This window comes from Neoarius graeffei, chromosome 14 (assembly GCF_027579695.1).
Source record: "Neoarius graeffei isolate fNeoGra1 chromosome 14, fNeoGra1.pri, whole genome shotgun sequence".
Lineage (NCBI taxonomy): Eukaryota > Metazoa > Chordata > Actinopteri > Siluriformes > Ariidae > Neoarius > Neoarius graeffei.
The window spans coordinates 72,623,100-72,648,433 of NC_083582.1; the positions used below are offsets into that span (position 1 = coordinate 72,623,100).

The 25,334-nt window shown below is 41.5% G+C and overlaps 1 protein-coding gene across 1 annotated transcript in view; it reads left to right on the top strand.

The window, feature by feature from the left end:
• ryr2a (ryanodine receptor 2a (cardiac)) overlaps positions 1-25,334 on the top strand; it is a 589,347-nt gene that overhangs the window by 518,270 nt on the left and 45,743 nt on the right. The window contains exons 94-101 of the mRNA XM_060940301.1: positions 6-153; positions 499-585; positions 3,111-3,341; positions 8,786-8,916; positions 11,320-11,362; positions 14,744-14,877; positions 16,886-16,946; positions 17,098-17,244. Coding sequence (XP_060796284.1) covers positions 6-153; positions 499-585; positions 3,111-3,341; positions 8,786-8,916; positions 11,320-11,362; positions 14,744-14,877; positions 16,886-16,946; positions 17,098-17,244 — 982 coding nt within the window. The remainder of the gene's footprint in view (positions 1-5; positions 154-498; positions 586-3,110; positions 3,342-8,785; positions 8,917-11,319; positions 11,363-14,743; positions 14,878-16,885; positions 16,947-17,097; positions 17,245-25,334) is intronic.

The following is a 25,334-nucleotide window of genomic DNA, read 5'->3' on the forward strand; positions in this document are numbered from 1 at the left end:
CACAGAGGAGAGGACGGGGAGAAAAAGGAAAAGAAGAAGGAAATGCCAAAGAAAAGGAAGACTCAGCTCAACCGCTCCTCCAAATCAGATGAGCCAGATCTACAAGAGTCTGCCTTCTGGAAGAAGATCATCGCCTACCAGCGCAAGCTGCTAGTAAGAGAGTCTCACATGAACTTGCTGCAAAATGATGTCCTGAAGTTACACTACTCCTCTCATTAAAATGGCACGAAACACTTTCCCCTAATCCACACATCAGCTCACTAGTTACGCAGGGTCATTACAGAACCTCCAAATTAGATCGGAAGATATTAAGAAAATATCGCGAATCGAATGTTTTTAAGACGTTGAGGTCGTAATAATATCCATTCAATTTTCATGTCATGCTATTCGTGGGAAGGTTCATTCACGGCTTTACGGATCATGTCTCACCAAAACTTCTGTTATTTACTTCTGCTGACAGAAGTGATGTATGATGTTTTTCCTTCTGTCCTATTACAGAACTATTTTGCACGGAATTTCTACAACATGAGAATGCTGGCTTTGTTTGTGGCCTTTGCAATCAACTTCATCCTGCTGTTCTACAAGGTAAAGCTGTGCTTTGGGTAACAGGACAAATCTCACCAGATTTATAGTGTATTATTACAGGTTTTATCGTACTAGGGATGATTAGTGTTCGACATATGTATATTTTATACCCCAGCGTCATGTTTTCTATGTTTCCATATATATTTTAAAGAATTTAGTTCGTTCCCAAAATATGATATAAAACTACAAACCAGTAGCCTAATTTAAACTACCATGACGCTGACCAGGCAGTGATTAACCCTTTGATGCAAAACATATGCACACCCCTTCTAATGCACAACATGGGTCAAAAATGACCCGCATTTATTTTCCAGGTTATTTCATGCTGACTGAGTTTTTCTTTGCTCTATCTTTTGAAATCAGTTTATTTTATGATTGAATATTCCAAGTATTCTTTAAATATCTTGTTTTTAATTAGCACAAATCATTAATTTAATTTTTTTCTTTCCTACTTTATGAACAAAAATACTTTTTATATTACTACACATGGGTTATCCAAGTGTGATTTAAAATTAAATGTCTTAATACTATAATAATAATTTGTTTCAAGTAATTACTTTAGCAGTGAATGGGGCCAGTTATTTATTTATTAACTATGTCGTTAGCTAAGCCAACTACAATAAAATTAGCTAACTAAAGTAGAATATGTCAACAGCTCGGTAGCTAATAGTAATTACTTGTAACTTTCTGACAAGTAATCTACTCACTCTCAAGGTAACCTAAACATAATCAATTTTTTTCTAAGGTGATGTTAGAACAATTTAAAAACATTACTTCCATGTATGAGATGGGCAAAGGGCGCTGTGCTGAGCTGTGAACTGTCTGACACAAGCACAAGTCACAGTTCCCACCAAACGCTGGAGTAAATGCATGCGGGTCGGTTCTGACCCATGTGTGTAAACTTGATGTAGAATTACAAAAGCTGTGCTTGTTCATAACTTAAGAAAGGAAAAATAAAAATGATGATTTGTGCGAAACAAAAACAAGATATTTACTGCATATTTGGAAAAGTAAATGACAAAATGAATTTATTTCAAAAGTATATCATAGAAACACTCAGCCATACATGAAATAACCTGGAAAATGAATGCAGGTCGTTTTTGACCCATGTTGTGCATTAGAAGGGTAGTGATACAAAAAGGGTTTTTATTCAAAAAGTAAGAAAGGAAAAAATAAAATAAGGATGTATGATGATCAAAAACAAGTTAATTGAGGAATACCTTGAATACTGAATGACGGAATTAATTTATTGCAAAGATATAGAAGATAAAAACTCAGCCGGGTCACTTTTGACCCATGTTTTGCATCAAAGGGTTAAGGATGAATGAATGAATGAATGAATGATGCGAATGCTTTGCACAGCACCCCAACTTCATGTTAATGAAAGTGTTTTTTCTTTGTCCACGAGCTTCAGATCTAGCCCATTCCTCATGCCTGCATGAAACCTTCTGCTTGCGTGACCCTGTGAGATCCCAGCAGGCTTTTAGTACTCGAGTCCGACTCGTGCCCTAATTTTAAGGACTCGTGCCTCAACTTGGACTTGAGCACTGATGACTCGGACTCGTACATTAACTGCATTCGGACTCGTAAATTGGAGACGAGGACTCAGATTTTTTTTTCTTTGTTTTTTGTAACGTGCCATAATAATTTGGCATAAGATATTTATATCTGTGTTAATTTTTATACTAATTTCATGCAACAGTGTCACACCTGCGCTCCTTGGCGCGTGCATCAGATAGACTCTCGGGCGCGCTCTGGACAGCGCGTACACCAAGCGGACTCTCACGCGCCGTAAATGACTCACACCTGCACAGGATTAAGGCGCATTCAGCACACCGATATGAAAACTGTGAAAACACACTTACTTTGCAAAGTATTAAGTTGCATTGCTGACACGTTACCAAGCCTTATTTCCTTGTTTGGTTTCCTGATTTCCTGTTTCTCGTCTTTGATTCTGCCGAGTCTACGATAGCCTGTTTGTGCCTCGCTCGACCTATCGCCTGTTTTATGATTTTGCCTGCCATTCTGGATTGTTTACCGTCTTCACTTGTATTAATAAACGCACCTTCTGCACTTGCGTGCGTCTCCCAACCATCTCTGACAGAATACTTCACACTCCCTGTGTAACACATTCACCTGTTCATACGCCATGTTCAGGAACAAACTAATGTTAATGGTGCTGAAACGGACACCGTCACATGGTGCGGTTGGAGTCTTGTTCTCGGACTCGACTCGGATCAATAGTGGACTCGACTCGGACTTGACTCAAATTTTTTTTTGATGACTTGGACTTGACTCGGACCTGAACACTGGGGACTCGAGACTGGACTCGGACTCGAGGTTTAGTGACTCAGCTGCAACACTGGATCCCAGTCCCGACGCTCGCATCTAATTGTAACCAGATGGATATTGTGATATTGTGCCTCCTTTTTTTTAATTTATATTTCTTTAAAATACAATATCTGTTCATTCCTAGTGTAGGCTTTACTGTACCTGTTTTAAATACATGTTCCTGTTGTTTGCAGGTTTCCACTTCCTCTGCAGTAAAAGAGGAAAAGCAGGTGGTGTACAGCACGTCATCACTGGACAGCGGACTGCGGTGGGACACGCAAAGTGACTCTTCCAGCGATCGGCCCGTTACGGTGCACTTTGTGCTAGAGGAAAGTAGCGGCTACATGGAGCCCACGCTGCGCATCCTCGCCATCCTCCACACCATCATCTCCTTCTTCTGCATCATTGGATACTACTGCCTCAAGGTGGGGCTTCCATGACTGTAAAGTCCGAATGTTTTACCACACCAAATCAAAGTGTAGTAACTATGTTCATGGTCACCATTAGTGATGAAAATAAACAGTTTTGTTTTGTGGCGCAATGTTCAAATTTGTCCTAGTTGTGTGTGTGTGTGTGTGTGTGTGTGAAGTCAAGTCAAGTGCTTTTATTTGTCACATACATTTTACATGTAGTGAAATGTTAAAGGGGTCATCAGCTCAGCATATAAATAAATAAATAAATAAATAAGAATAAAAACAACATATGCAAATAAGTAACCGCACTAGAAAAGTAAAAGATGACTCCTGAAGCATGACATGTAAAAAACAAGTCTAAAATACTAATGAGTAAGTTAAAATAGCCTGGGGATAACAACAAGATAAAAATGAAATGTGCACAGTTAAAAAGAGGAAAATGAGTCCTCTAACACTGATATAAAAACTGTAGTAAAAGGGATTATTTAAAATGTACTGAGTTTAGCAGTCTAACTGCCTGTGGATAAAAACTCTTCCTCAGTCTCTCTGTTCGTGCATGGAGACTTCGTAGTCGTCTGCCCGAATTCAGCAGGGTAAAGAGGTTAGAGTTTGGGTGTGAGGCATCCTGCATGATTTTCCTGGCCCTAGCTCCCACCCTCTTTGTGTACATGTCCATCAGACTCGGTAGGCGGGCTCTGATTGTCCGTTCCGCAGAGCGCACCACTCTCTGCAGTGCTTTCTGGTCACATGCTGTACAGTTCCCAAACCAGGCCGTAATACAGCCTGTTAGGACACTCTCCACCGCTGTGAGATGGAAGGGGAGACCTTAAACTTCCTCAGTCGACGGAGAAAGTACAGCCGCTGCCTGGATTTCGCTGTGAGGTGTTGTGTTTGTAGTGACCAGGAGAGGTTCTCAGTCAGATGTACCCCCGGGTACTTGAAGCTGGGGACCCTCTCCACAGGCTCCCGGCTAATGGTGAGTGGTGTATATGTCCTGCTCTGCACCTTCCTGAAGTCCACCACCATTTCCTTTGTCTTGCTGACATTCAGGGCCAAGTTGTTGGACTGGCACCACAGTGCTAGGTCAGCCACCTCCTTCAGGTAAGCCTGCTCGTTTTTTTGTGAGATGAGACCCAGCACCACGGTGTCGTCAGCAAATTTGATGATGGAAGTGGAACTGCTGGTGGTTGTGCAGTCGTGTGTGTAGATGTTATAGAGCAATGGACTTAAAACACAACCCTGGGGCGAGCCAATGTTGAGGGTCAACTTCCCTGAAGTGACACCCCCCCCCCCCCATTCTGACCACTTGGGGGCGATCCGTGAGGAAGCTGAGCACCCAATTGCACAACTGGGTGTTAAATCCCAGCGCCCTCATCTTATCAGCCAGGCGAAGGGGGATTATGGTGTTAAATGCTGAACTATAATCTATGAACAGCATTCTCACATAATTTCCCCTCCCCTCATCCAGATGGACCAATGTAGTGTGTGTATATAGAGGAATTTACATGGTTGCACAAAGATATGAAGTTTATCTTCGAGTGGTGAATATATTCACGAGTGAATGAAGCAAATGAATTAAATATTTTTCAAAAAGAAAACATAAGGGCGGCATGGTGGTGTAGTGGTTAGCGCTGTCGCCTCACAGCAAGAAGGTCCGCGTGGGTTTCCTCCGGGTCCTCCGGTTTCCCCCACAGTCCAAAGACATGCAGGTTAGGTTAGACATGGTGACTCTAAATTGAGCGTAGGTGTGAATGTGAGTGTGAATGGTTGTCTGTGTCTATGTGTCAGCCCTGTGATGACCTGGCGACTTGTCCAGGGTGTACCCCGCCTTTCGCCCGTAGTCAGCTGGGATAGGCTCCAGCTTGCCTGCGACCCTGTAGAACAGGATAAAGCGGCTACAGATAATGAGATGAGATGAGAAGAAAACATAAACTTCATATCTTCACACCACCGTGTAATGTTCTTTATATTATATGGACACATTCACCAAAAAACAAACAAAAAACCCACAAGTTAGTCAAAAACCGGCCTAGTCTCCCATCCTAGTAATAACCAGGTCCTTAAGGTGCATTGGGTGGCACCAATCTCTGTTTCTATTATTATTATTATTATTATTATTGCAAGTCTCCTTGGGCATCTTGCCTTTCTGTTGCTACTGTCAGATGAGGGATGCCACCACTACTACCCATCCCTTTCACTGGCTTGTGCAATCCCAGTGGCTGGGTATTTATAAAAAAAAAAAAGTGGGTCTGGTCCTCTGGCAACCATGAGAGTTTGACTCCCTACTTGCATCTGTATTACGGCATGCCTCGCCAGATGGCAGCAGGTACTATTTTCATGATGGTCTTTGGTATGACCCGACCCATCAAACAGAAAATAGTAAATAATAAAAATACAGTAAATAGCCCGATTCCACAACTGTAGTAATCCATATTATGTCAAGAACCGCTCAACAAAGAAAAGAGAAACCACATCCATCATTACTTTAAGACACGAAATGTCTTAATGAATAAAAATAAAGAAAAAAAAAACATTGAATTAGAAGGTGTGTCCAACCTTTTGACTGGTACTGTATGTGATGACTCAATATGACCACTTTACTATACTATAATTTATCAGTTGTTCGAAAATAATGGGATAGGACTGTTGTGTAGAAACCCAGTTTATAGCTTCTAAAAGCTGTAGTAATAAAATATCCATTAGCAATCACTTTTTAAGTAAAAATTCACTGTTAAAACATTCTAATGGACTTCGGTAGTCCGTATCGATCCGCAGTCCTGTGCAAAAGTCGAAGGCACATGTAAAGAAATGCTGTCGACCAAAAATGGCTTAAAAAATAATGAAATGAAATGCTTCAACATGAAAAAATACTATTCTTTCTGTTCGTTTCTTAAGACACGTATTTTTTAGTATGTTACCTCGTTTGTTGACGGTTTCGGCGAACACTTCCACCTTCTTCAAAACAGTCACCAGATGTCGAGTGGTGACGTGCCTTATCAGCTGATGTTACTCTATGGAGGCGTGAACGTCCCGCCCAATTTGACAGGTAGTTCACGCCTCCTGCTGTCAGGTCGCTGCCCCAGGACGGCGCTCCAGGTGTGCGACAGCGCGTACGCTCCCTCGTCCCGGTTCATCGTCCTCTGCGCCCGCTTTCGTATCTCCACTGCCTCTAAAATCCAACGCTGGTATCTATTCTCTTCAGCGCGAATGACTCTGGCCTCTTCCCAATTCATTATATGATTCTGTCGTTTGCAGTGGTCTGAAATGGCTGATTTTAAGTTTTCTTGGTTTGCTTTTTCTTTTTCGGATCTTGTGAGTCTTTTTGTTGTTTCTTTTTCACATTCTAATTGGTGTTCTTTCCTGCGAGTGTGGAAGCATCTGCCCGTTTCACCAAAATAGACTTTATTGCATGACCGGCAAGGGATTTCATAGATGACGTTGCATTTATTGTCCAGTTGTATTTTGTCTTTGGGGTGAACTAGCAGCTGTCGGAGGTTCTTGTATGGTTTGACCGGGGTGTTGATGTGGCATTTCCTCATGGATCGTTGGATGTGTTCTGTAACTCCTTTTATGTATGGTAGTGTGACAAAGCCCCGGTTTGTTTTTTCTTGTTTGTTTGTTTTTTTCCTTTGTTTGTGTCTGTAATTTTCCTTTTCGAATTGCCCACAGTGGATATTGGCAGTTTTTTAATGCCTGTTGGATGTGTTGTTCTTCCTCCTGTCTGTCTTTCTCCTCCGTGATGTTCTGTGCTTGGTCGTATAGTGTTCTGATTACTGACATTTTATGTGCTATGGGATGTTCAGATGTCCAGAGAAGATATTGGTCGGTATGTCTAGGTTTTCTGTATGTTGTAATTCTGATATTACCTTCTTCTGTGTGGTGTATTTTTAGGTCCAGAAATGCTATTGTCTTGTCCGTTTCCTCTTCGTGTGTGAATTTGATGTTGCCTGTCTTGTCTATGGAGTTTAGATGATCCGTGAGTTGTTGTGTGTGGCCTGTTTTGGTTATTTCAAGAATGTCATCAACGTATCTTTTCCAGAAGATAGGTTTGCAGTCATCCGGTGCTGTTTCTATGGCTCGAGTTTCCAGATCCTCCATAAAAAAGTTGCATAGAGTGGCAGATAGCGGGTCCCCCATTGCAAATCCCTCTTTTTGTCTGTAGATTGTACCTCTGAATTGGAAATATGTGGACGTGGAAATGAAATGTAATAGTTTTATGTCCTGTGCTGTAAGTTTTGTACGTTTTTTCAGGATTCTGTCTGCTTTTAACCGGTTTTCTACTATGTTGACCTACTAGTTCACCCCAAAGACAAAATATAAATGCAATGTCATATATGAAATCCCTTGCCGTTCATGCAATAAAGTCTATATTGGTGAAACGGGCAGATGCTTCCACACTCGCAGGAAAGAACACCAATTAGAATGTGAAAAAGAAACAACAAAAAGACTCAAGATACAAAAAAGAAAAAGCAAACCAAGAAAACTTAAAATCAGCCATTTCAGACCACTGCAAACGACAGAATCATATAATGAATTGGGAAGAGGCCAGAGTCATTCGCGCTGAAGAGAACAGATACCAGCGTTGGATTTTAGAGGCAGTGGAGATACGAAAGCGGGCGCAGAGGACGATGAACCGGGACGAGGGAGCGTACGCGCTGTCACACACCTGGAGCGCCGTCCTGGGGCAGTGACCTGACAGCAGGAGGCGTGGACTACCTGTCAAATTGGGCGGGATGTTCACGCCTCCATAGAGTAACATCAGCTGATAAGGCACGTCACCACTCGACATCTGGTGACTGTTTTGAAGAAGGCGGAAGTGTTCGCCGAAACTGTCAACAAACGAGGTAACATACTAAAAAATACGTGTCTTAAGAAACGAACATAAAGAATAGTTATAATAATCAGACATAATGAATTTTCACTACATATGAAAAAATACTATAAACAGTAAGCAGCAAGCTATAATAAATGAAACAAAGTCCATATTTGGTGTGAGACGACCCTTTGCTTTAAAAAAAAATAGTAGTCTGAGGTCCAGTGAGTGCAGTTTTATAAGGAAACGAGCTGTAGGTTTTACTGAGCGTCTTACAGAACCAGCCACAGGTTCTTCTGGACACTTCTTAATTTTGCACCAAAACCCAGTAGCTTTCATTCTGTTTTCTTTTTTAATCTGAAAAGTAGTCTCTAATGGAATATACTGCTCAGATACAAACTTTTTTTTTTCCTGCAACATTTAATTTTGTGCTGGAAAACGAACATTTGGAACTCTAAAATGTTTTTGTAATGTTCTGACTCGACAAGTCATAAAATAGAAATCTATAACAAAGTTTGTATGAAAAAAAAAATAGGGTGCCTAAGACTTTTTTACACAGTATTGTATTTCTCAGCTAGAGATTCACAGTTAAACAGATAAACGTCTAAAAGACACCTAAATAATCAGTCTCTGTGTCGTCCAGGTTCCCCTGGTGATCTTTAAGAGGGAAAAAGAGGTGGCCAGGAAGCTGGAGTTTGATGGGTTGTATATTACAGAGCAGCCATCAGAGGACGACATTAAAGGCCAGTGGGACAGACTGGTCATCAATACGCAGTGAGTTAATGGGATTTATAGCACACACACCATCACAGGCGAATGTGGGTCAGTACAAGGCCGAAATCAGTGGCTCTGATCATTAAAGAGCACTGAACGTCTATTACAGAATAATACAAGTTGCACCAGCATCCAGGAAAATAATGACAGTTTAAATGCCAGACAGTGTGACCGAGCAGCTACAGGCAATGGCAGTGGATTAGCTGGCTTCATCTCTAGCTCTGTGCTTATCTTTTATGAAGGCAAAAAAAGGTATGGTGTTATTATAATAAATAGTCACTGCCTCACCTATTTTCCTCTTTGATGCAGCAGTAGCTCGTGTGTGTGTACACTACCGTTCAAAAGTTTGGGGTCACTTTGAAATGTCTTTATTTTTGAAAGAAAAGCACTGTTCTTTTCAATGAAGATCACTTTAAACTAATCAGAAATCCACTCTATACATTGCTAATGTGGTAAATGACTATTCTAGCTGCAAATGTCTGGTTTTTGGTGCAATATCTCCATAGGTGTATAGAGGCCCATTTCCAGCAACTCTCACTCCAGTGTTCTAATGGTACAATGTGTTTGCTCATTGCCTCAGAAGGCTAATGGATGATTAGAAAACCCTTGTACAATCATGTTAGCACAGCTGAAAACAGTTGAGCTCTTTAGAGAAGCTATAAAACTGACCTTCCTTTGAGCAGATTGAGTTTCTGGAGCATCACATTTGTGGGGTCGATTAAATGCTCAAAATGGCCAGAAAAAAGTCTTAACTATATTTTCTATTCATTTTACAACTTATGGTGGTAAATAAAAGTGTGACTTTTCATGGAAAACACAAAATTGTCTGGGTGACCCCAAACTTTTGAACGGTAGTGTATAGTTTCAGGTTAGTTTATATTGATTTGTTAAAGATTAAGGAGTTCCCCAATACTTGCATGCTTGGTTTGTTGGCATTTGTTGGCTGCTTTTCCTAAGGCCCCGGTCACACCGCCCGAACTTTGCTGGAGCGTTCCTTGAACGGTGGGGGGGCGAATTTCGACAACGCTCGTCACCGCGCACAAAATGGGAAAAAAATCGAAAACACGGGCGTTGGCTTAGCGGTGCACCGCTGAAGCCGGCGTTGCTTTAGCGGTAGCGAGCGTTGGTTTAGCGGTGACGCGAGCGTTGGTATAGCGGCGTTCTGCGCATGCGGGCTTTGGCTCGGCGGGGGTATAAAGTTGGTTTAGCACCAATCACAGCAAGTCTCTCAGCATCCATGGTGATACAGTTTTACTGTAACTTTGAGCAAATTCGATATAGATGAGGTCTGAACTCAACGGCAGCTCGATTCCAAATGAGCTCCTGGTCCATTTCTCCCCGTATTTATAGCCAAATTCTGGTCCCGCTCCAACACCTCTATACCAACGCCAAACCAAAGTTCATCGCCGCCATGGATAGCTGCTTCAATGCCCGACACCGTTCCAGCAACCCCGTGTCCGCTCGTAAAACGCTTACAACCGCTCCACCGAAGTTTGTGCAACGTTTAATCGCCACCCGGGCAACGCTGGCGAAGCAGCGGTGGTCCAGCGTTCAAGATTTCTGCGTTGGCCTAGCGGACCCAAGCGTCCACGAACTTGCGTCTAGCGGTGTCAAACTTTGACTGGGCGTTGGTGGAGCGGGGGTGAACTTTGCCGGGGCGGAAAATTGCCCCCTCCTCACCGCTCGCAATATTTTGTGCAGCTCAAAACTTTCGGAGCGGTAGGAGGGCCCCTCGAGAAACATCAGCGGTGGCCGAGCGTATACGGCGTTGCTTTAACGGGGGCCAACTTTTGTTAAACGGTGGTGAACGGTTACGAGCGGTGATGAATTTTTTTCACCGCTCCAAGAATGCTCCAGCAAAGTTCGGGCGGTGTGGCCGGGGCCTAAATTCGAAATAAAAAATATTCAAAGTTAAAAAAAAAAAAAAAGCTTGCTTAAAGTTCACCAAAATACCGGTATATTTGGTTCAGAAATCTATTTATTTAGGCATCATACTCATTCTTTACATTTGTTTCGATTTCAGCCATTATCAAAATTACGACAGAATCTAGAGTCCAGACTTTTGAATAATAGTGTGTATGTAATGTCCAGGGAATATCCAATTTAATGAACAAAATGTTTTTTCCTCATTTGTATCTAGATTTCTTCTGATAGAATATAGCTATGTTCTTTTACATATAGTAACATTTTTATTCATTTTTTCTTCACATCTACTTTTACTTAGATATACTTGGGTAAAATGAACATGTCGTCCGAATTTGAACCAAAAATGTTGGTTGTCCAAAACCTGGGTGATGTTTTTTTTTTTTAATTATTATTATTATTTTTAAATGTACAGCATTTGCTGCTTCTATCTTATGTTCACATTTGTTCCTGATGCTCATGTATTTCTCTGCTTCTCAGGTCCTTTCCAAACAATTACTGGGATAAATTTGTGAAGAGAAAGGTAGGCTGAAAAGTTTGTTTATTTCTGAAATGAAAAGTTTTGGCATATGCAGTAAAACTGTTTATTGGTGAATTATTACCTCTGCCAAGGACATTGTTTTTTGATGTGATGTGTTTGTCTTGTCTTAATTGTGCAAAACTCACCAACCCGATTTCCATGAAGCTCTGTGGAAGGGTGTAGCTTGGGCCAAGGAAGAACCTATTAAATTTTGGAGCAAATCCGAGTCACAGAGCGACTCCACAAATTTAGTTTCACTTTTGCTAACTTTGAGAGATTTGGCTTTGGTGGAAGTCTACACTCAACAAGGCCACACATCTTAAAATCCAGGAGATGGCAGTAAAGTTCAATAGTGACGAAACTTAGCCAGTGTAGAAATACAATGACTCTATCATTCACGGGTACCAGTAACCTCTGGGATACACATCAAGGCCCATATCTCAAGGAAACTGAATCAAACGCAACTGGACTTGGTTTGAAGTCTTTGAAGACGTTTCACCTCTCATCCAGTAGGTTCCATCAGTTCACTTCATCAGCTTATCTGACTAGAATGGGCTAGTCTGACCAGCTGGTACGAGTACCCATGTATTTAACCTCTGTAGAATCGTTCTCAAGGCCACTGATATCACGGCTTCTTTAGTGCTCCAGGGTGTGATAAAGTCTTTGGAGTTAACTTTGTTAGTGCTCCATTCTGTTGTAACAACAGCCGTTTGGGGCCGTTAGGGTTGCTGGAGTCACGTGAGGCGATTTGTGAACAACTGTTGTTCTTGGAGGCTAAAGCCCTATTCGCACGGGATAAGTATTACCTATGGACCTCTGGTAATTCACAATTACCCCCGCACCTCTGTGTTATTGTGTGGTGCATTCGGACGGGATAAGCAAAAGTCTGTAATTCTCCCGAAAGTTCTCCAGCACCTCCACTTCCCAGAAGGACAGGCCTCTCTCCCTGGGTCTTCTATCAGGGTACCAGATATCAACTATAAACAAGGTTGGGTAGGTGGTTAGAATAAAGGCGCGTTTGGCAACAATCAATACAGTTGTAGCATGTTGGAAGTGCCAACATATTACTGTAGTACATTAATGGTGCATTAATAAGGTAGGATGAAAACACAGTAGGCATAAGAATAGCACTGTATCCAAATTAAGAGAGGGGAAACGCATATGATAGGGATGCAGTATGTTTGCTCCACGCTCTCAAAATGAGAAGGCGGGGTCACTGCAAATGAAAACAGTCTCGAGATGACAATGTAAGTGAACAGGCAGTTTATGGCGCTGTTTACACATAGCCGGGTATTTTACTAAACGAACATTTGTCTTCCCTCCGTTAACCAAAATATCTTCGTATTGCTGTGTCATGGGGGTTAGCATGGCTCCTTACCATATGCTGCCACACAAGCCATCCAGTTGAAGATTCTTCGTGCTTTCTTCTTGGAGTTCTTCTTGGAGCTGTTTCTGCTTACCTGGTTCAAATACGGGATAGGCCTACTACCACTTGCCCCGAAATGCTGTTTATCAAAATTTCGCCCGTATCCTCCATTATTCACTCCAGAAAAGTACAAGAGACGCGCGTTTAATAATTACAAACACAGACATGCGCATTCACACGGGACTTGTATTACCACTGGACATCTGTGTTTTGCCGAAACACAGTAGGTAATTCGCGGCGGAATTATTACTTGGCAAATTACGGACATGGCGCATTCGCACAGGACTAAGAACTCAGACATTCTCTGTAATTATTCCGAATTACCATAGATCCACAGGTAATACTTATCCCGTGCGAATAGGGCTTAAGGTGTGAAATCTCCTGGGTAGGGAGAAAAGGACGGCATTGTAAGTGGGGAGATAGGTGGTGTTGCAGACCTCCTTCTCTGTTGAGGGATAGTTTTTCCAATTTCAGTAGATGGCTTCCTTTACTTCTCTTTCAAACCATCCAAAATCAAGTCAAGTTTATTTGTATAGCGCTTTTAGCAATAAACATTGTCGCAAAGCAGCTTTACAGAATTTGAACAACTTAAAATATGAGCAAGTTTTATCCCTAATCTATCTAAAATGTATGCATTGCTGTCCTCAAAGGAGTGTGCCTTTTCCTTTAGGTGTAAATAGACAGCAGAGTCTTGGCCTGAAGAGTTGGCCTTCCTGTGTTGGGCCATATGTTTGTTAGATGGTTGTTTGGTTTCACCAATGTACAGGTCTGAACATTCCTCGCTGCATGGGACAGCATACACCAGGTTGCTTTTCTGAGTGTGTGGTGTACGGTCTTTGGGGTGTACTAGTCTTTGTCTAGCCCAGTGTTTCCCAACCTTTCTTGAGCCATGGCACATATTTTACATTCACAAAATCCCAAGGCACACCACCAAACAAAAATGTCACAAAAAGTGTACATGTAATGAAATATAATGATCATCTAGTCTCAATTTACTTACTCAGTGTGAAACCTGGGCCTGTTGAGTTGAACACAAAGCTGATATACTTGCAGGAATTGAAGAAAGACACACACAAAGATCTTCCTCAACAGCTCTGAGTCACTCTCCTTTTTTTTTTTTTTTTAGTTTTTATAGCAGTCATGCTTGAAAAGCCCAGCTCGCATAGATGGGTTGTGGAAAATCAGCTTTTTTGCTTTCTTCTGACCTCTGCTCATACTAGGGCCTTCATCTGGGCCAGAATTTTCTCCAGGACCCAGTTTGGCTTGTGCACTTTTTCTTTTCAAATACTTATCCATCGCTATCACCGCTGTCACACCTGAAGCATTACCAGTTCTATTGTTTGAATGGCAACAGGTAGATACACAGGTTAATTAGCTACCTGCTGCCATCTAGTGGAAGAGTATTTAATTGTTCTGCCTGTCACTATACGTCGCTGGCATAGACGAACGAAGACAAATTATTTGCAGTAAATAAATAATAATTTTCGGAACAATTAAGTGAAATTGGATAATTTCCCACGGTACACCTGATGATCTCTCACGGCACGCTAACATGCCACGGCACAGTGGTTGGGAGTCACTGGTCTAGCCCAGTCTAGTCAGATAAGCTGATGAAGTGAACTGATGAGAGGTGAAACGTCTTCAAAGACTGAAAACCAAGTCCAGTTGCATTTGATTCAGTTTCCTTGAGATAACCATTACCTGGATGAATGAGAATATTCCCAGACATCAAGACCCATAATTCTAATAGTTTTGGAAATATATCCAGACGTATAAAATGGTTGCAGTTGCGGATTTCCATATCATAGAAGAGTTGACTATTGTCCTTGGTGGAGGTCTGCATTCTCCGAGTGTTTTTTTTTTTTTTTTGGATGAATGAAATTTGATGATTAAAAGCAATTCATTGACAGTTAACACTTGTTAGCAGTTGTCATCAGAGTGTGTGTGTGTGCGCGCAGGTGATGGATAAATATGGAGAGTTTTATGGTAATGACCGAATCAGTGAACTGCTGGGGATGGACAAAGCTGCGCTGGACTTTAGTGATGCCCATGAGAAGAAGAAGCCTAAGAAAGACAGCTCGCTAGCTGCTGTGTAAGTTTAAACATGCATGCTTGTGATGTAACGTGTGGATGTGTGCACATACAGTATATACATATTTATTTTAGTTTTAAAAGAACGCCTCCTACTTGTATTCCTACTTTCACTTTTGTGTTGGAGTGTTGGTGTGTGCGCGCGTGTGTGTGAAAGGTTCAGACATCAGTGCAGTATTTCACAGTGCCAAATCCGCAATAAGATAACCTGATAGATCCTGGCATGCTGATGCCTGGATGAGAAAAACTCAGGCTGTATTTTTAAACACATCCCTGCAGGGGGCGGTAGTAGCTAAAGGTCAGTGTCTACCAGCCAACTTTAACAACTTGAAAAAATATTCAAAACACTACGCCCCCTAAAAATATATAACTGTTATATAATAAATATATATAACAAAAATGCCAAAAATAAATACCCCAGAAAAAATTATTATTGTTGTTGTTAAATTTTTGAAGATTAATTTAGTTAATAACCTTTATTTTGAGATTATAAAATAGTATAATGCTGCTCCTGATGACAGTGATGATATGTGGCTTTCACAACCCAAATTCCAAAAAAAGTTGGGGCACTGTGTAAAAGAAATAAAAACAGAATGCAATGATTTGCAAATCCTCTTCAACCTCTATTCAACTGAATGCAATACGAAGACAAGATATTTAAGGTTTTTTTTTTTGTAAATGCACACTCATTCTGAAGTTGATGCCTGTAACGCGTTCCGCACAGCAGCATGTTGAACACTGTTACATCACATTTTCTTTTAACAACACTCAGTAATTGTTTGGGAACTGAGGACACTAATGACTGAAGTTTTGAACATGAAATTCTTTCCCATTCTTGGTTGGTATCCGATTTCAGTTGCTCAGCAGTCCGGAGGTCTCTGTTGTCGTATTTTGCACTTCATAATGCACCAAAAGTTTTCAATAGGAAGCAGGCAGTCCAGTTTAGCACCTGCACTCTTTTTACTATGAAGACATGCTGTTGTAATACGTGCAGAATGCGGTTTGGCATCGTCTTGCTGGAATAAGCAGGGACGTCCCTGAAAAAGACATCGTCTGGAGGGCACCATGTGTTGCTGTAAAACCTGCATGTGTGGTGCCTTCACACATGTGCAAGTTATCCATGCAGTGGGCACTAACACACCCACATGCCACACACCCACAGATGCTGACTTTTGAACGTTTTGCTGGTAACAATCTGGATGGTCCTTTTCCTCTTTCCAAAAACAATTTGACCAGTGGACTTGTCAGACCACAGCGCACTCTTCCACTTTGCATCAGTCTATCTCAGATGAGCTCAGGCCCAGAGAATTCAGCGGTGTTCCTGGATGTTGTTAATATATGGCTTTTGGTTTTCATGGTGTATTCCTGAGCCTATATCACAATATCCTTTATTGCCTGAGGGATCAACGGTCATGGGCATTCAGTGCTGGTTTTCAGTCCCTTATGTGCAGAGATTTCTCTGGATTCGCTGAATCTTTTGAAGACATTATGGATTGTTGGTGGTGAAATCCCTAAATTTCCTTGCAGTTATACGTTGAGAAACGTTATTCTTAAACTGTTGGACTATTTTCCCCGACACTTTTTCACAAAGTGGTGACTCTTGCTCTATCTTTGCTCGTGAACAATTGAGCCTTTCCAATTACCAGTTAACCTGTTTACCTGTAGAATGTTCCAAACATGTGCTTTTTGAAAATTCCACCACTTTCCCAGTCTTTTCTTGCCCCGGTTCCAACTTTTTTTGGAACGTGTTGGAGGCATCAAATTCAGAATGAGTGAATATTTACAAATAAAGAAAAAAAAGAAACAACAAACTTTATCAGTTTGAATATTGAATATATTCTCTTTGTATTTTATTCAATTGCATATAGGCTGAAAAGGATTTGCAAATCAGTGCATTCTGTTTTTATTCACGTTTTACTCAGCGTCCCAACTTTTTTGGAAAGGGGTGTATTTCATGGTCTGCTGCTCCTCTCTCTCTCTCTCTCTCTCTCTCTCTCTCTCTGTTTCAGACTGAACTCTGTTGATGTGAAATACCAGATCTGGAAGTTGGGAGTCGTCTTCACAGATAATGTAAATACCTCCCAGTCAGTGAGGCATTTGATAGAATTGTTTTGCTAAATATACAGCATGTTAGCATGATCCTGTTTATGTTTGCATCATTTTAATTAGTTGCGTTTATCTCTGGTTATTGTTTTTTTTTTTTGTGTGTGTGTGTGTGTAGTCCTTCCTGTACCTAGCCTGGTACATGACCATGTCCATACTGGGCCATTACAATAACTTCTTCTTCGCTGCTCATCTGCTGGACATAGCCATGGGCTTTAAGACACTGAGAACCATCCTGTCTTCTGTTACTCACAATGGCAAACAGGTACAGCTGACCTCTTCAAGACAAAATCAAGATTGAGTATTCACATTACACACTGGACACTCTATATTCACTACGCACATTTAAAGCGAGACGGCCTTTCGATTTCATAAAATCGGTGAAATTTAGTTCCCTCTGAAATGTGGTCATTGTGATATATATGTTATTTACCAGCTTAAGGTCGGTCCATATTGTGAAATACCGTGACCGAGGTCTTGAAAGTACTGAGCGAGGCCCTCTGGGCCGAGGTCAGTATTCAAGGCCGAGGTCACGGTATTTCACCATACGGACCGACCTTAAGCTGGTAAATAATATATTTATTTTTTCTTTACCAAATTCTAACAGAAAACGAGAGCGCCCGAAAGGGAAAACCGAGCTGAGCCGCCATTTTGAATCCTCATTCACGGCTGTAATGCAAATGGCTTCCTCCTCGGTATACAAGTGCACTTCCATGGCAGGAAAAAAACTACATTTTGCCGCCTATGTAGTCCCCTATTTATACAAATAGGAGTCATTCAGGATTCAGCCATGTTTTTGCTCGGTGTTAGCAACAGTTAGAGGTTTTTAGCTTTCTCCTGAAATGTTTTCTTTTATTTCTTCTTCCTCAGGGTAGTAAAACTCGCTTTCACTGTGAACACTGTCGTTATCGCTATCCATGCTGTAAAAATAATGCTATTCTCCTGAGAAATGCTGGCAAAAATTTATAAGATTTTTGATAATTTTATAAATAAATCTTATAAAAAAAAAAAGATAAATGTTGACAAAAAATGCTACAATGTTTTTTGTTGTTGTGAACGACTGAGTCGCCAGAGGTCCGTAACCGGCGTCCGTAACTGGGATCCGTATCATAGGATACAGACCCGCTCGTAGCCAATCAGAGCGCAGGATTTGATGGAAACTGGACCGCGAAAAAAATAAATATGTTTATTTCTGTAATATTTCACAAAATATCAGGCCATTCTGTTCTGTGGCTGGGAATTTATTTAATTTGAGGGGATTAAAGCAAATAATGTGCATGAAATAGCTCTCTTTGCGCAGTCAGGCAGACAGAGGAAGTCCGTGTGCGCATGTACAGGTTTACCTTTGACTGTGCACGACTGAGCTGTATATAAAATCTGGAGAACTCGTAGCCTGTTCCCCACTGTAGAGACGAGTGAAGCCATCTGGCTGCCATCTTTACACTCGCATCGCGTGTATTTGGCTTATGTGTTAAACTGTTGTATCCGATCAAATTTGCCCCAAGAAAAGTAGCTCCTGACTTTTACCTCCTCTTATTTTCTCCACTTTCCCTCATTCCTTACATATCTTTATCGCACTGCCTTTCATTGTTATTGGTTTTTTTTTCTTCTTTTCAAGTCCAGTCTCTGATCATGTCTTTTTGAGCAGCTCTTTTATTGCTATAATTATTTCAACAGAGATTATTTCAGTTTTTCTCTTATTGTATCTTTCTCTTTCATATATTTCTTCTTCCTTTCTATCTGTCTGTCTCTTTATTTATTTATTTATTTATTCCGCTTCACTCTGACGAGCCGATGAGCTCTCCAGGTTTTATATAGAGCTCAGTACCGTGCATTGACAGTCCCATCATTCTGTCGGTAAACGAACAGCTGATCACACCGAGGTGCTCGCTGAGCGCCGATATTTATTAGTTTGGTCCTGCGTTTCCTTTCCTTCGTATATAATATAACGCCTTTTCTTCTCGCTTTCTTTCCGTTACTGTAGTCGGTCTTTCACGTTTCATTCGCACACTCACGTCCTCCATTTTTCTCTCCTGTTTCAAATTTGTATCCCACAATGCCTTGCGCAAACTGGGAAAGCCCACCACGTGATGTGATGCATGGCGTAGTATCTTGTATTGGGTCATGGTGAAGCAGGAAAAAATAGCAGAGAATTTAGGGCCATGTGGCTCTAAATTCATTAATTGTTCTATTTAAAAACAAAAACCTAATAAAATTGGAAGTCTGTGATTCGAATTCAGTAGCTTTCGGTCCACTAAACAAAAATAATTGGGCGTCGGGGAAAATTCTTTTTATGACCTACACTTGAAAAATCTGAAAGGTGGTCCACCTTTAACATAAAGTATAGGACTGTCCAGCACAGCTTCTATATTTATATTTCAGTTTGAATGTGACACAGTATGCTGAATAGTGAGACACTGACAAGATCAGAACATGAGTCCTGTTAGCTCTGTTTACTAATCCAGAACATCCAAAAAGGCCTAAATATTTTACCTGGATTCTTTGACGTGCCGGAAACTTTTGTTACTAATTTTGTGCTGTTTTAATAACATCTTCCAGCTCTCGGGACATTTTTGGCCTTCCATTCCACCTCATTCTAAAAGTGCTTGATTGACTTGTGAGCTGGACAGTGTGCATTAGAGCAAACTGAATCACTGTCATGTCCATGGAATCATTCTGATATGATCGGTCACCTGCGCTGACCTAAAAAAGGAAAGGCTGTTTTTAGAGCCAGACACAATCCCCTAAAATTCACATGATCCTCAGCCGTTAAAGGGTCTAATACAGACGTGTTCGACAAGCGGCCTATGACATTTCAAACCTACCAGATTTAAAAGTACAACCCCGATTCCAAAAAAGTTGGGACAAAGTACAAATTGTAAATAAAAACAGAATGCAATAATTTACAAATCTCAAAAACTGATATTGTATTCACAATAGAACATAAACAACATATCAAATGTCGAAAGTGAGACATTTTGAAATTTCATGCCAAATATTGGCTCATTTAAAATTTCATGACAGCAACACACCTCAAAAAAGTTGGGACGGGGCAATAAGAGGCTGGAAAAGTTAAAGATACAAAAAAGGAACAGCTGGAGGACCAAATTGCAACTCATTAGGTCAATTGGCAATAGGTCATTAACATGACTGGGTATAAAAAGAGCATCTTGGAGTGGCAGCGGCTCTCAGAAGTAAAGATGGGAAGAGGATCACCAATCCCCCTAATTCTGCGCCCACAAATAGTGGAGCAATATCAGAAAGGAGTTCCACAGTGTAAAATTGCAAAGAGTTTGAACATATCATCATCTACAGTGCATAATATCATCAAAAGATTCAGAGAATCTGGAAGAATCTCTGTGCGTAAGGGTCAAGGCCGGAAAACCATACTGGGTGCCCGTGATCTTCGGGCCCTTAGATGGCACTGCATCACATACAGGCATGCTTCTGTATTGGAAATCACAAAATGGGCTCAGGAATATTTCCAGAGAACATTATCTGTGAACACAATTCACCGTGCCATCCGCCGTTGCCAGCTAAAACTCTATAGTTCAAAGAAGAAGCCGTATCTAAACACGATCCAGAAGCGCAGACGTCTTCTCTGGGCCAAGGCTCATTTAAAATGGACTGTGGCAAAGTGGAAAACTGTTCTGTGGTCAGACGAATCAAAATTTGAAGTTCTTTATGGAAATCAGGGACGCCGTGCCATTCGGACTAAAGAGGAGAAGGACGACCCAAGTTGTTATCAGCGCTCAGTTCAGAAGCCTGCATCTCTGATGGTACGGGGTTGCATTAGTGCGTGTGGCATGGGCAGCTTACACATCTGGAAAGACACCATCAATGCTGAAAGGTATATCCAGGTTCTAGAGCAACATATGCTCCCATCCAGACAATGTCTCTTTCAGGGAAGACCTTGCATTTTCCAACATGACAATGCCAAACCACATACTGCATCAATTACAGCATCATGGCTGCGTAGAAGAAGGGTCCGGGTACTGAACTGGCCAGCCTGCAGTCCAGATCTTTCACCCATAGAAAACATTTGGCGCATCATAAAACAGAAGATACGACAAAAAAGACCTAAGACAGTTGAGCAACTAGAATCCTACATTAGACAAGAATGGGTTAACATTCCTATCCCTAAACTTGAGCAACTTGTCTCCTCAGTCCCCAGACGTTTACAGACTGTTGTAAAGAGAAAAGGGGATGTCTCACAGTGGGAAACATGGCCTTGTCCCAACTTTTTTGAGATGTGGTGTTGTCATGAAATTTAAAATCACCTAATTTTTCTCTTTAAATGATACATTTTCTCAGTTTAAACATTTGATATGTCATCTGTGTTCTATTCTGAATAAAATATGGAATTTTGAAACTTCCACATCATTGCATTCCGTTTTTATTTACAGTTTGTACTTTGTCCCAACTTTTTTGGAATCGGGGTTGTACAATGAAGTCAAGATGTTGAGAGACGTTTGCTGCATGCTTATGGGATCCAAAAGACCACATTAGGCACTTTCAGATTGGAGGAACTTTTTTTCACTGTTCTTCGGAGGAAGTTCCCCTTTACCGTATATCCACACTGTCGAGATTGAGAACAATTATGGTTCTAAGAATGCTGTTTTGAAGCTCTTTCCTCAGGGTAAATACTCCCCCAGCACAAGGGGAACCATGAGTGACGTACAACAATTTGTCGAACACAAGTCAGTGCAGCGCCGGCAACCACCATTTTTATAAATGCATGTCAAACATTAGCCGTGTAAACAACAGCTCTTAAAGTTTGCAGAAAAATATGAAGGAAAAAAACAAGCAGGGACAAATGGACTGACGGAGAAGTCCAGGCTTTATTGAGTGGATATGCGATGGAGGAAACAAAGCACGGTTTTGATGCCTCTAAGCAAAATATAAAAATCTTTGCTCGAATTTCCTGCTAACATGATTTTGACGAGGATCATTGGTATAGCTTTTTTGTTTTTTTTGTGATTTCTCGGATTATTTGGTTTATTGCATTCACTTTGGATTAGGGAAAGTTTTAGGATGTTTTGGATTTCTAGGATTATTTTACTGGGGCAGCACGGTGGTGTAGTGGTTACAATTGGTGGCTCTAAATTGACCGTAGGTGTGAATGTGAGTGTGAATGGTTGTTTGTCTCTGTGTGTCAGCCCTGCGATGATCTGGCAACTTGTCCAGCGTGTACCCCGCCTCTCACCCATAGTCAGCTGGGATAGGCTCCAGCTTGCCCATGACCCTGTACAGGATAAGCGGTTATGGATGGATGGATGGATGGATGGAAGATTGAACAATATTTGAGATGTTGCTTAATTTCTAGGTTACTCTTTAAATTTAAACGAATGTGTGATGGACTTCCGGTGGAGCGAATGAAGCAGATGGCTGCATAAATAATCAGGGATGAGAATTTTCCGCTGATTGGCAGATTTCCGACTTTTTCAAACCAAAATGATCATTTTTGAGATTGATGTAAATCCGTTGAGAATTTTTTTTTTTGGGGGGGGGGGTATGATTAACGATCTGTGGTCACCTTATAACGCAGACATCCCAAGTCTACCGGAAGTTCCGGGAGTCTCCTGCATATTGATAGAACCGAGCAAGAGCGTGCGCGCGCAACATTAAGGTCTGCATCACGCATCTTAGAGTGTGTGCGCGCGAGGGGGTGCGTGAGGGAGACTGTGTGCAGTGTTGCCAGATACTGCTGATGTTTTCCAGCCCAAAATATGTTCAAAACCCGCCAAAATGCACTTAAAACCACCCAATCTGGCAACACTGCCTGTGTGCCTGTTCATGTAGCGCATGCCAGACAAAGAGCATCTTGATTGGGTTACTCAGCAAAATAAGCCAATCAGCTTTCAGTGTGGGTGGGCTTTTATCTTTTTTTTTTTTCTCGAGGACCGGAGTTTTCAGTTTAGTTGAGTCAGTGCAGCCTACAGGATCGGCATGACAGAGAGCGCGCGCCCCAAAAAATATATATCAATTACATGTCATATATAAGTGTATATCTTTTATAAATGAGGTTAGCTTATCTAATGTAGCATGTTGGGGAGAATCATAGTATCATATCTATATTTCTGATGAAATTTTAAGTATGATAGCATGTATAACTCTCCTACTTATTGCTCATTTCATGGGGGGGGGATGCTGGCGTGTGCCGCGCGGGAGCGTCTGCCCAAATTTTTTAGGCCGAGATGAACTTGTAGTTTTTGATTTTAAAAAAAATTTCCAATATGTAATTCCCATTGTACATGCCTGTTCTTTAATTCAAAATCACCATCTCGATCTTCAGATTGACCGTATGGTATCTGTATTACATTACACAACATCCTGTCCAGATAAAACCTCGTTAGTACACACAACAGTTGAAAGGGAAGTGATGAGTGATGTTGAATGTTGCCTGCTTAAGATGCAAGACCTCCTGCTACCATGATAACATCAGAAGAAAGCTTAAGAGAATTATATGATAGAAGTTTTTTCTGGTTTGCACTTCATTTTAAAGGATTAGAGTATTCAAAGACATGAATAGCTAAAATGCAGAAATATAATACTGTAGAGCTCGTTTATATTAAAAGGTGCATTGATTTTTTTGAAATCATCAAATGTGAATTGATTAAAAACAAGTCTCTTGTACCATATTAATCATTTTCACCTGGGAGTCCACCAAGAAGGGGAATTTATTTCCAAATAAATTGCAAATTTTTGCTGATAAAATTAATGGTTTTGGGGTAAAAAAAAAAAAAAAAAGCCAAAAATCATTAGCCCCATGCCCCGGTTTTTTCAGACTTTTAAAATATTTTTCATTCTCATCCCTGAATAATCCCTCCCAGTTGGTCGGAGTTTACCCTCCAGTTTAATTACAAATACTCTCCAAACTTTGCTTTAATTAACGATGGAGGGGGAAAAACACAAGAAGGGCAAGGGTAAACAACCCGGGAAAGCGGAGAAGGGCGATAAATTGGCGACAGAAGGGGCCATAGTCGAGGAACACGGAGACGGTAATGGTGGCCGAGGAAAACACACTGAGCTAGCAGCAGTGGATACGGAAGCTAGCATCGCCATCATCCGCGCAGACGGAAAGACTTTGGTCACTGAGATGAAGTCTGAGCTGGGTAATTTTCGAGACAGCATCAGAGAAGATTTGAAAAGGGAGCTAGCTGACATAAGGGAGGAAATTCAACACAAGCTAGGTGAAGTAGCAACCGACCTTAAAGCTACAACCGAAAGAGTGCGCGAAGCAGAAGGCTGTATAGCCGACATTGAGGAGTGGACCGTGGACTTCGGAGAGGCGCTGAGTCAGTCACTACAAGCCCAGGATAGATTACAGATGAAGCTAACAGACCTGGAAGCACGTTCGAGGCGTAATAACATAGCCATTTATGGCATCTCAGAGGGGGCTGAGGAAAACAACATCCAGCAATTTATTGGCAATATTATCAAAAAAGAGCTGCAGCCCCTCGCTGAAGGTGAACTTGGAATACAGCGGTGTCATAGAGCGTTCGGCTCTAAACCCCCAAAAGAGGCACAACCCAGGTCGGTGGTTGTACCGTATACTTCCAGGAGTTTAAAACCAAAGAACTGGTGCTGCATTCTGCATGGAAGAAGGAGGAGATCTACTGTGGCGACAGGAGAATTTATTTCAACCATGACTACCCTGCAGAAACGCTGGCAAAAAGAAAGGCGTATGCGCAGATTAGGAGACTTCTGCGGGAAAAGGGAATACGGTTTCAGACACCACCGCCAGCCAAGCTATGAATTCTTTTCGATAGCGGACCGGTAACGTATGGGAGTGCGGCGGAGGATTTGAAGAAGAGGGGCTTCCCGCTTGAGAGTGAGAGCACTGTTGAATCCCGGAGAAAAAACGGAAAAACACCTGGCAGCGTCCAGGGAAGGCAGCCAGCGCCCAGTCCCATCAAGAGTGGATTAAGAAAAGGCTGCGAAGTTTTCAGCGGCCATGATAGACCCAGTGACAACGGAAACGGGAGGTAACTGACTGTTTAACGATTTTGAGCAGAGACTCGACTGAGAACTACAGCCTAGTTAAAAACGTTATTGACACTGGGATTGGGGGATGGAGGTGTACTGTGTATGCGCACAGTCACCTGTATGTCACCTGTTGTTTTCCAGTAGCTGACTCTCCCCCCCTCTCCATTAAGACTGAGCCCCATTTGTTTTTGTTTTCTCTCCATTTCTCATTTTCATTTAATACACAACTACCAGCTCCTAACTTCATGTGGGGCTAAACTTTTGATTTATTACTATGTGGGATCGCCCTTAGCCCATAGAATGAATATAGTTGACCGAGATTTACGGGCAAGAGATCAGATCTTGACAAATTTAGTGCACAGATAC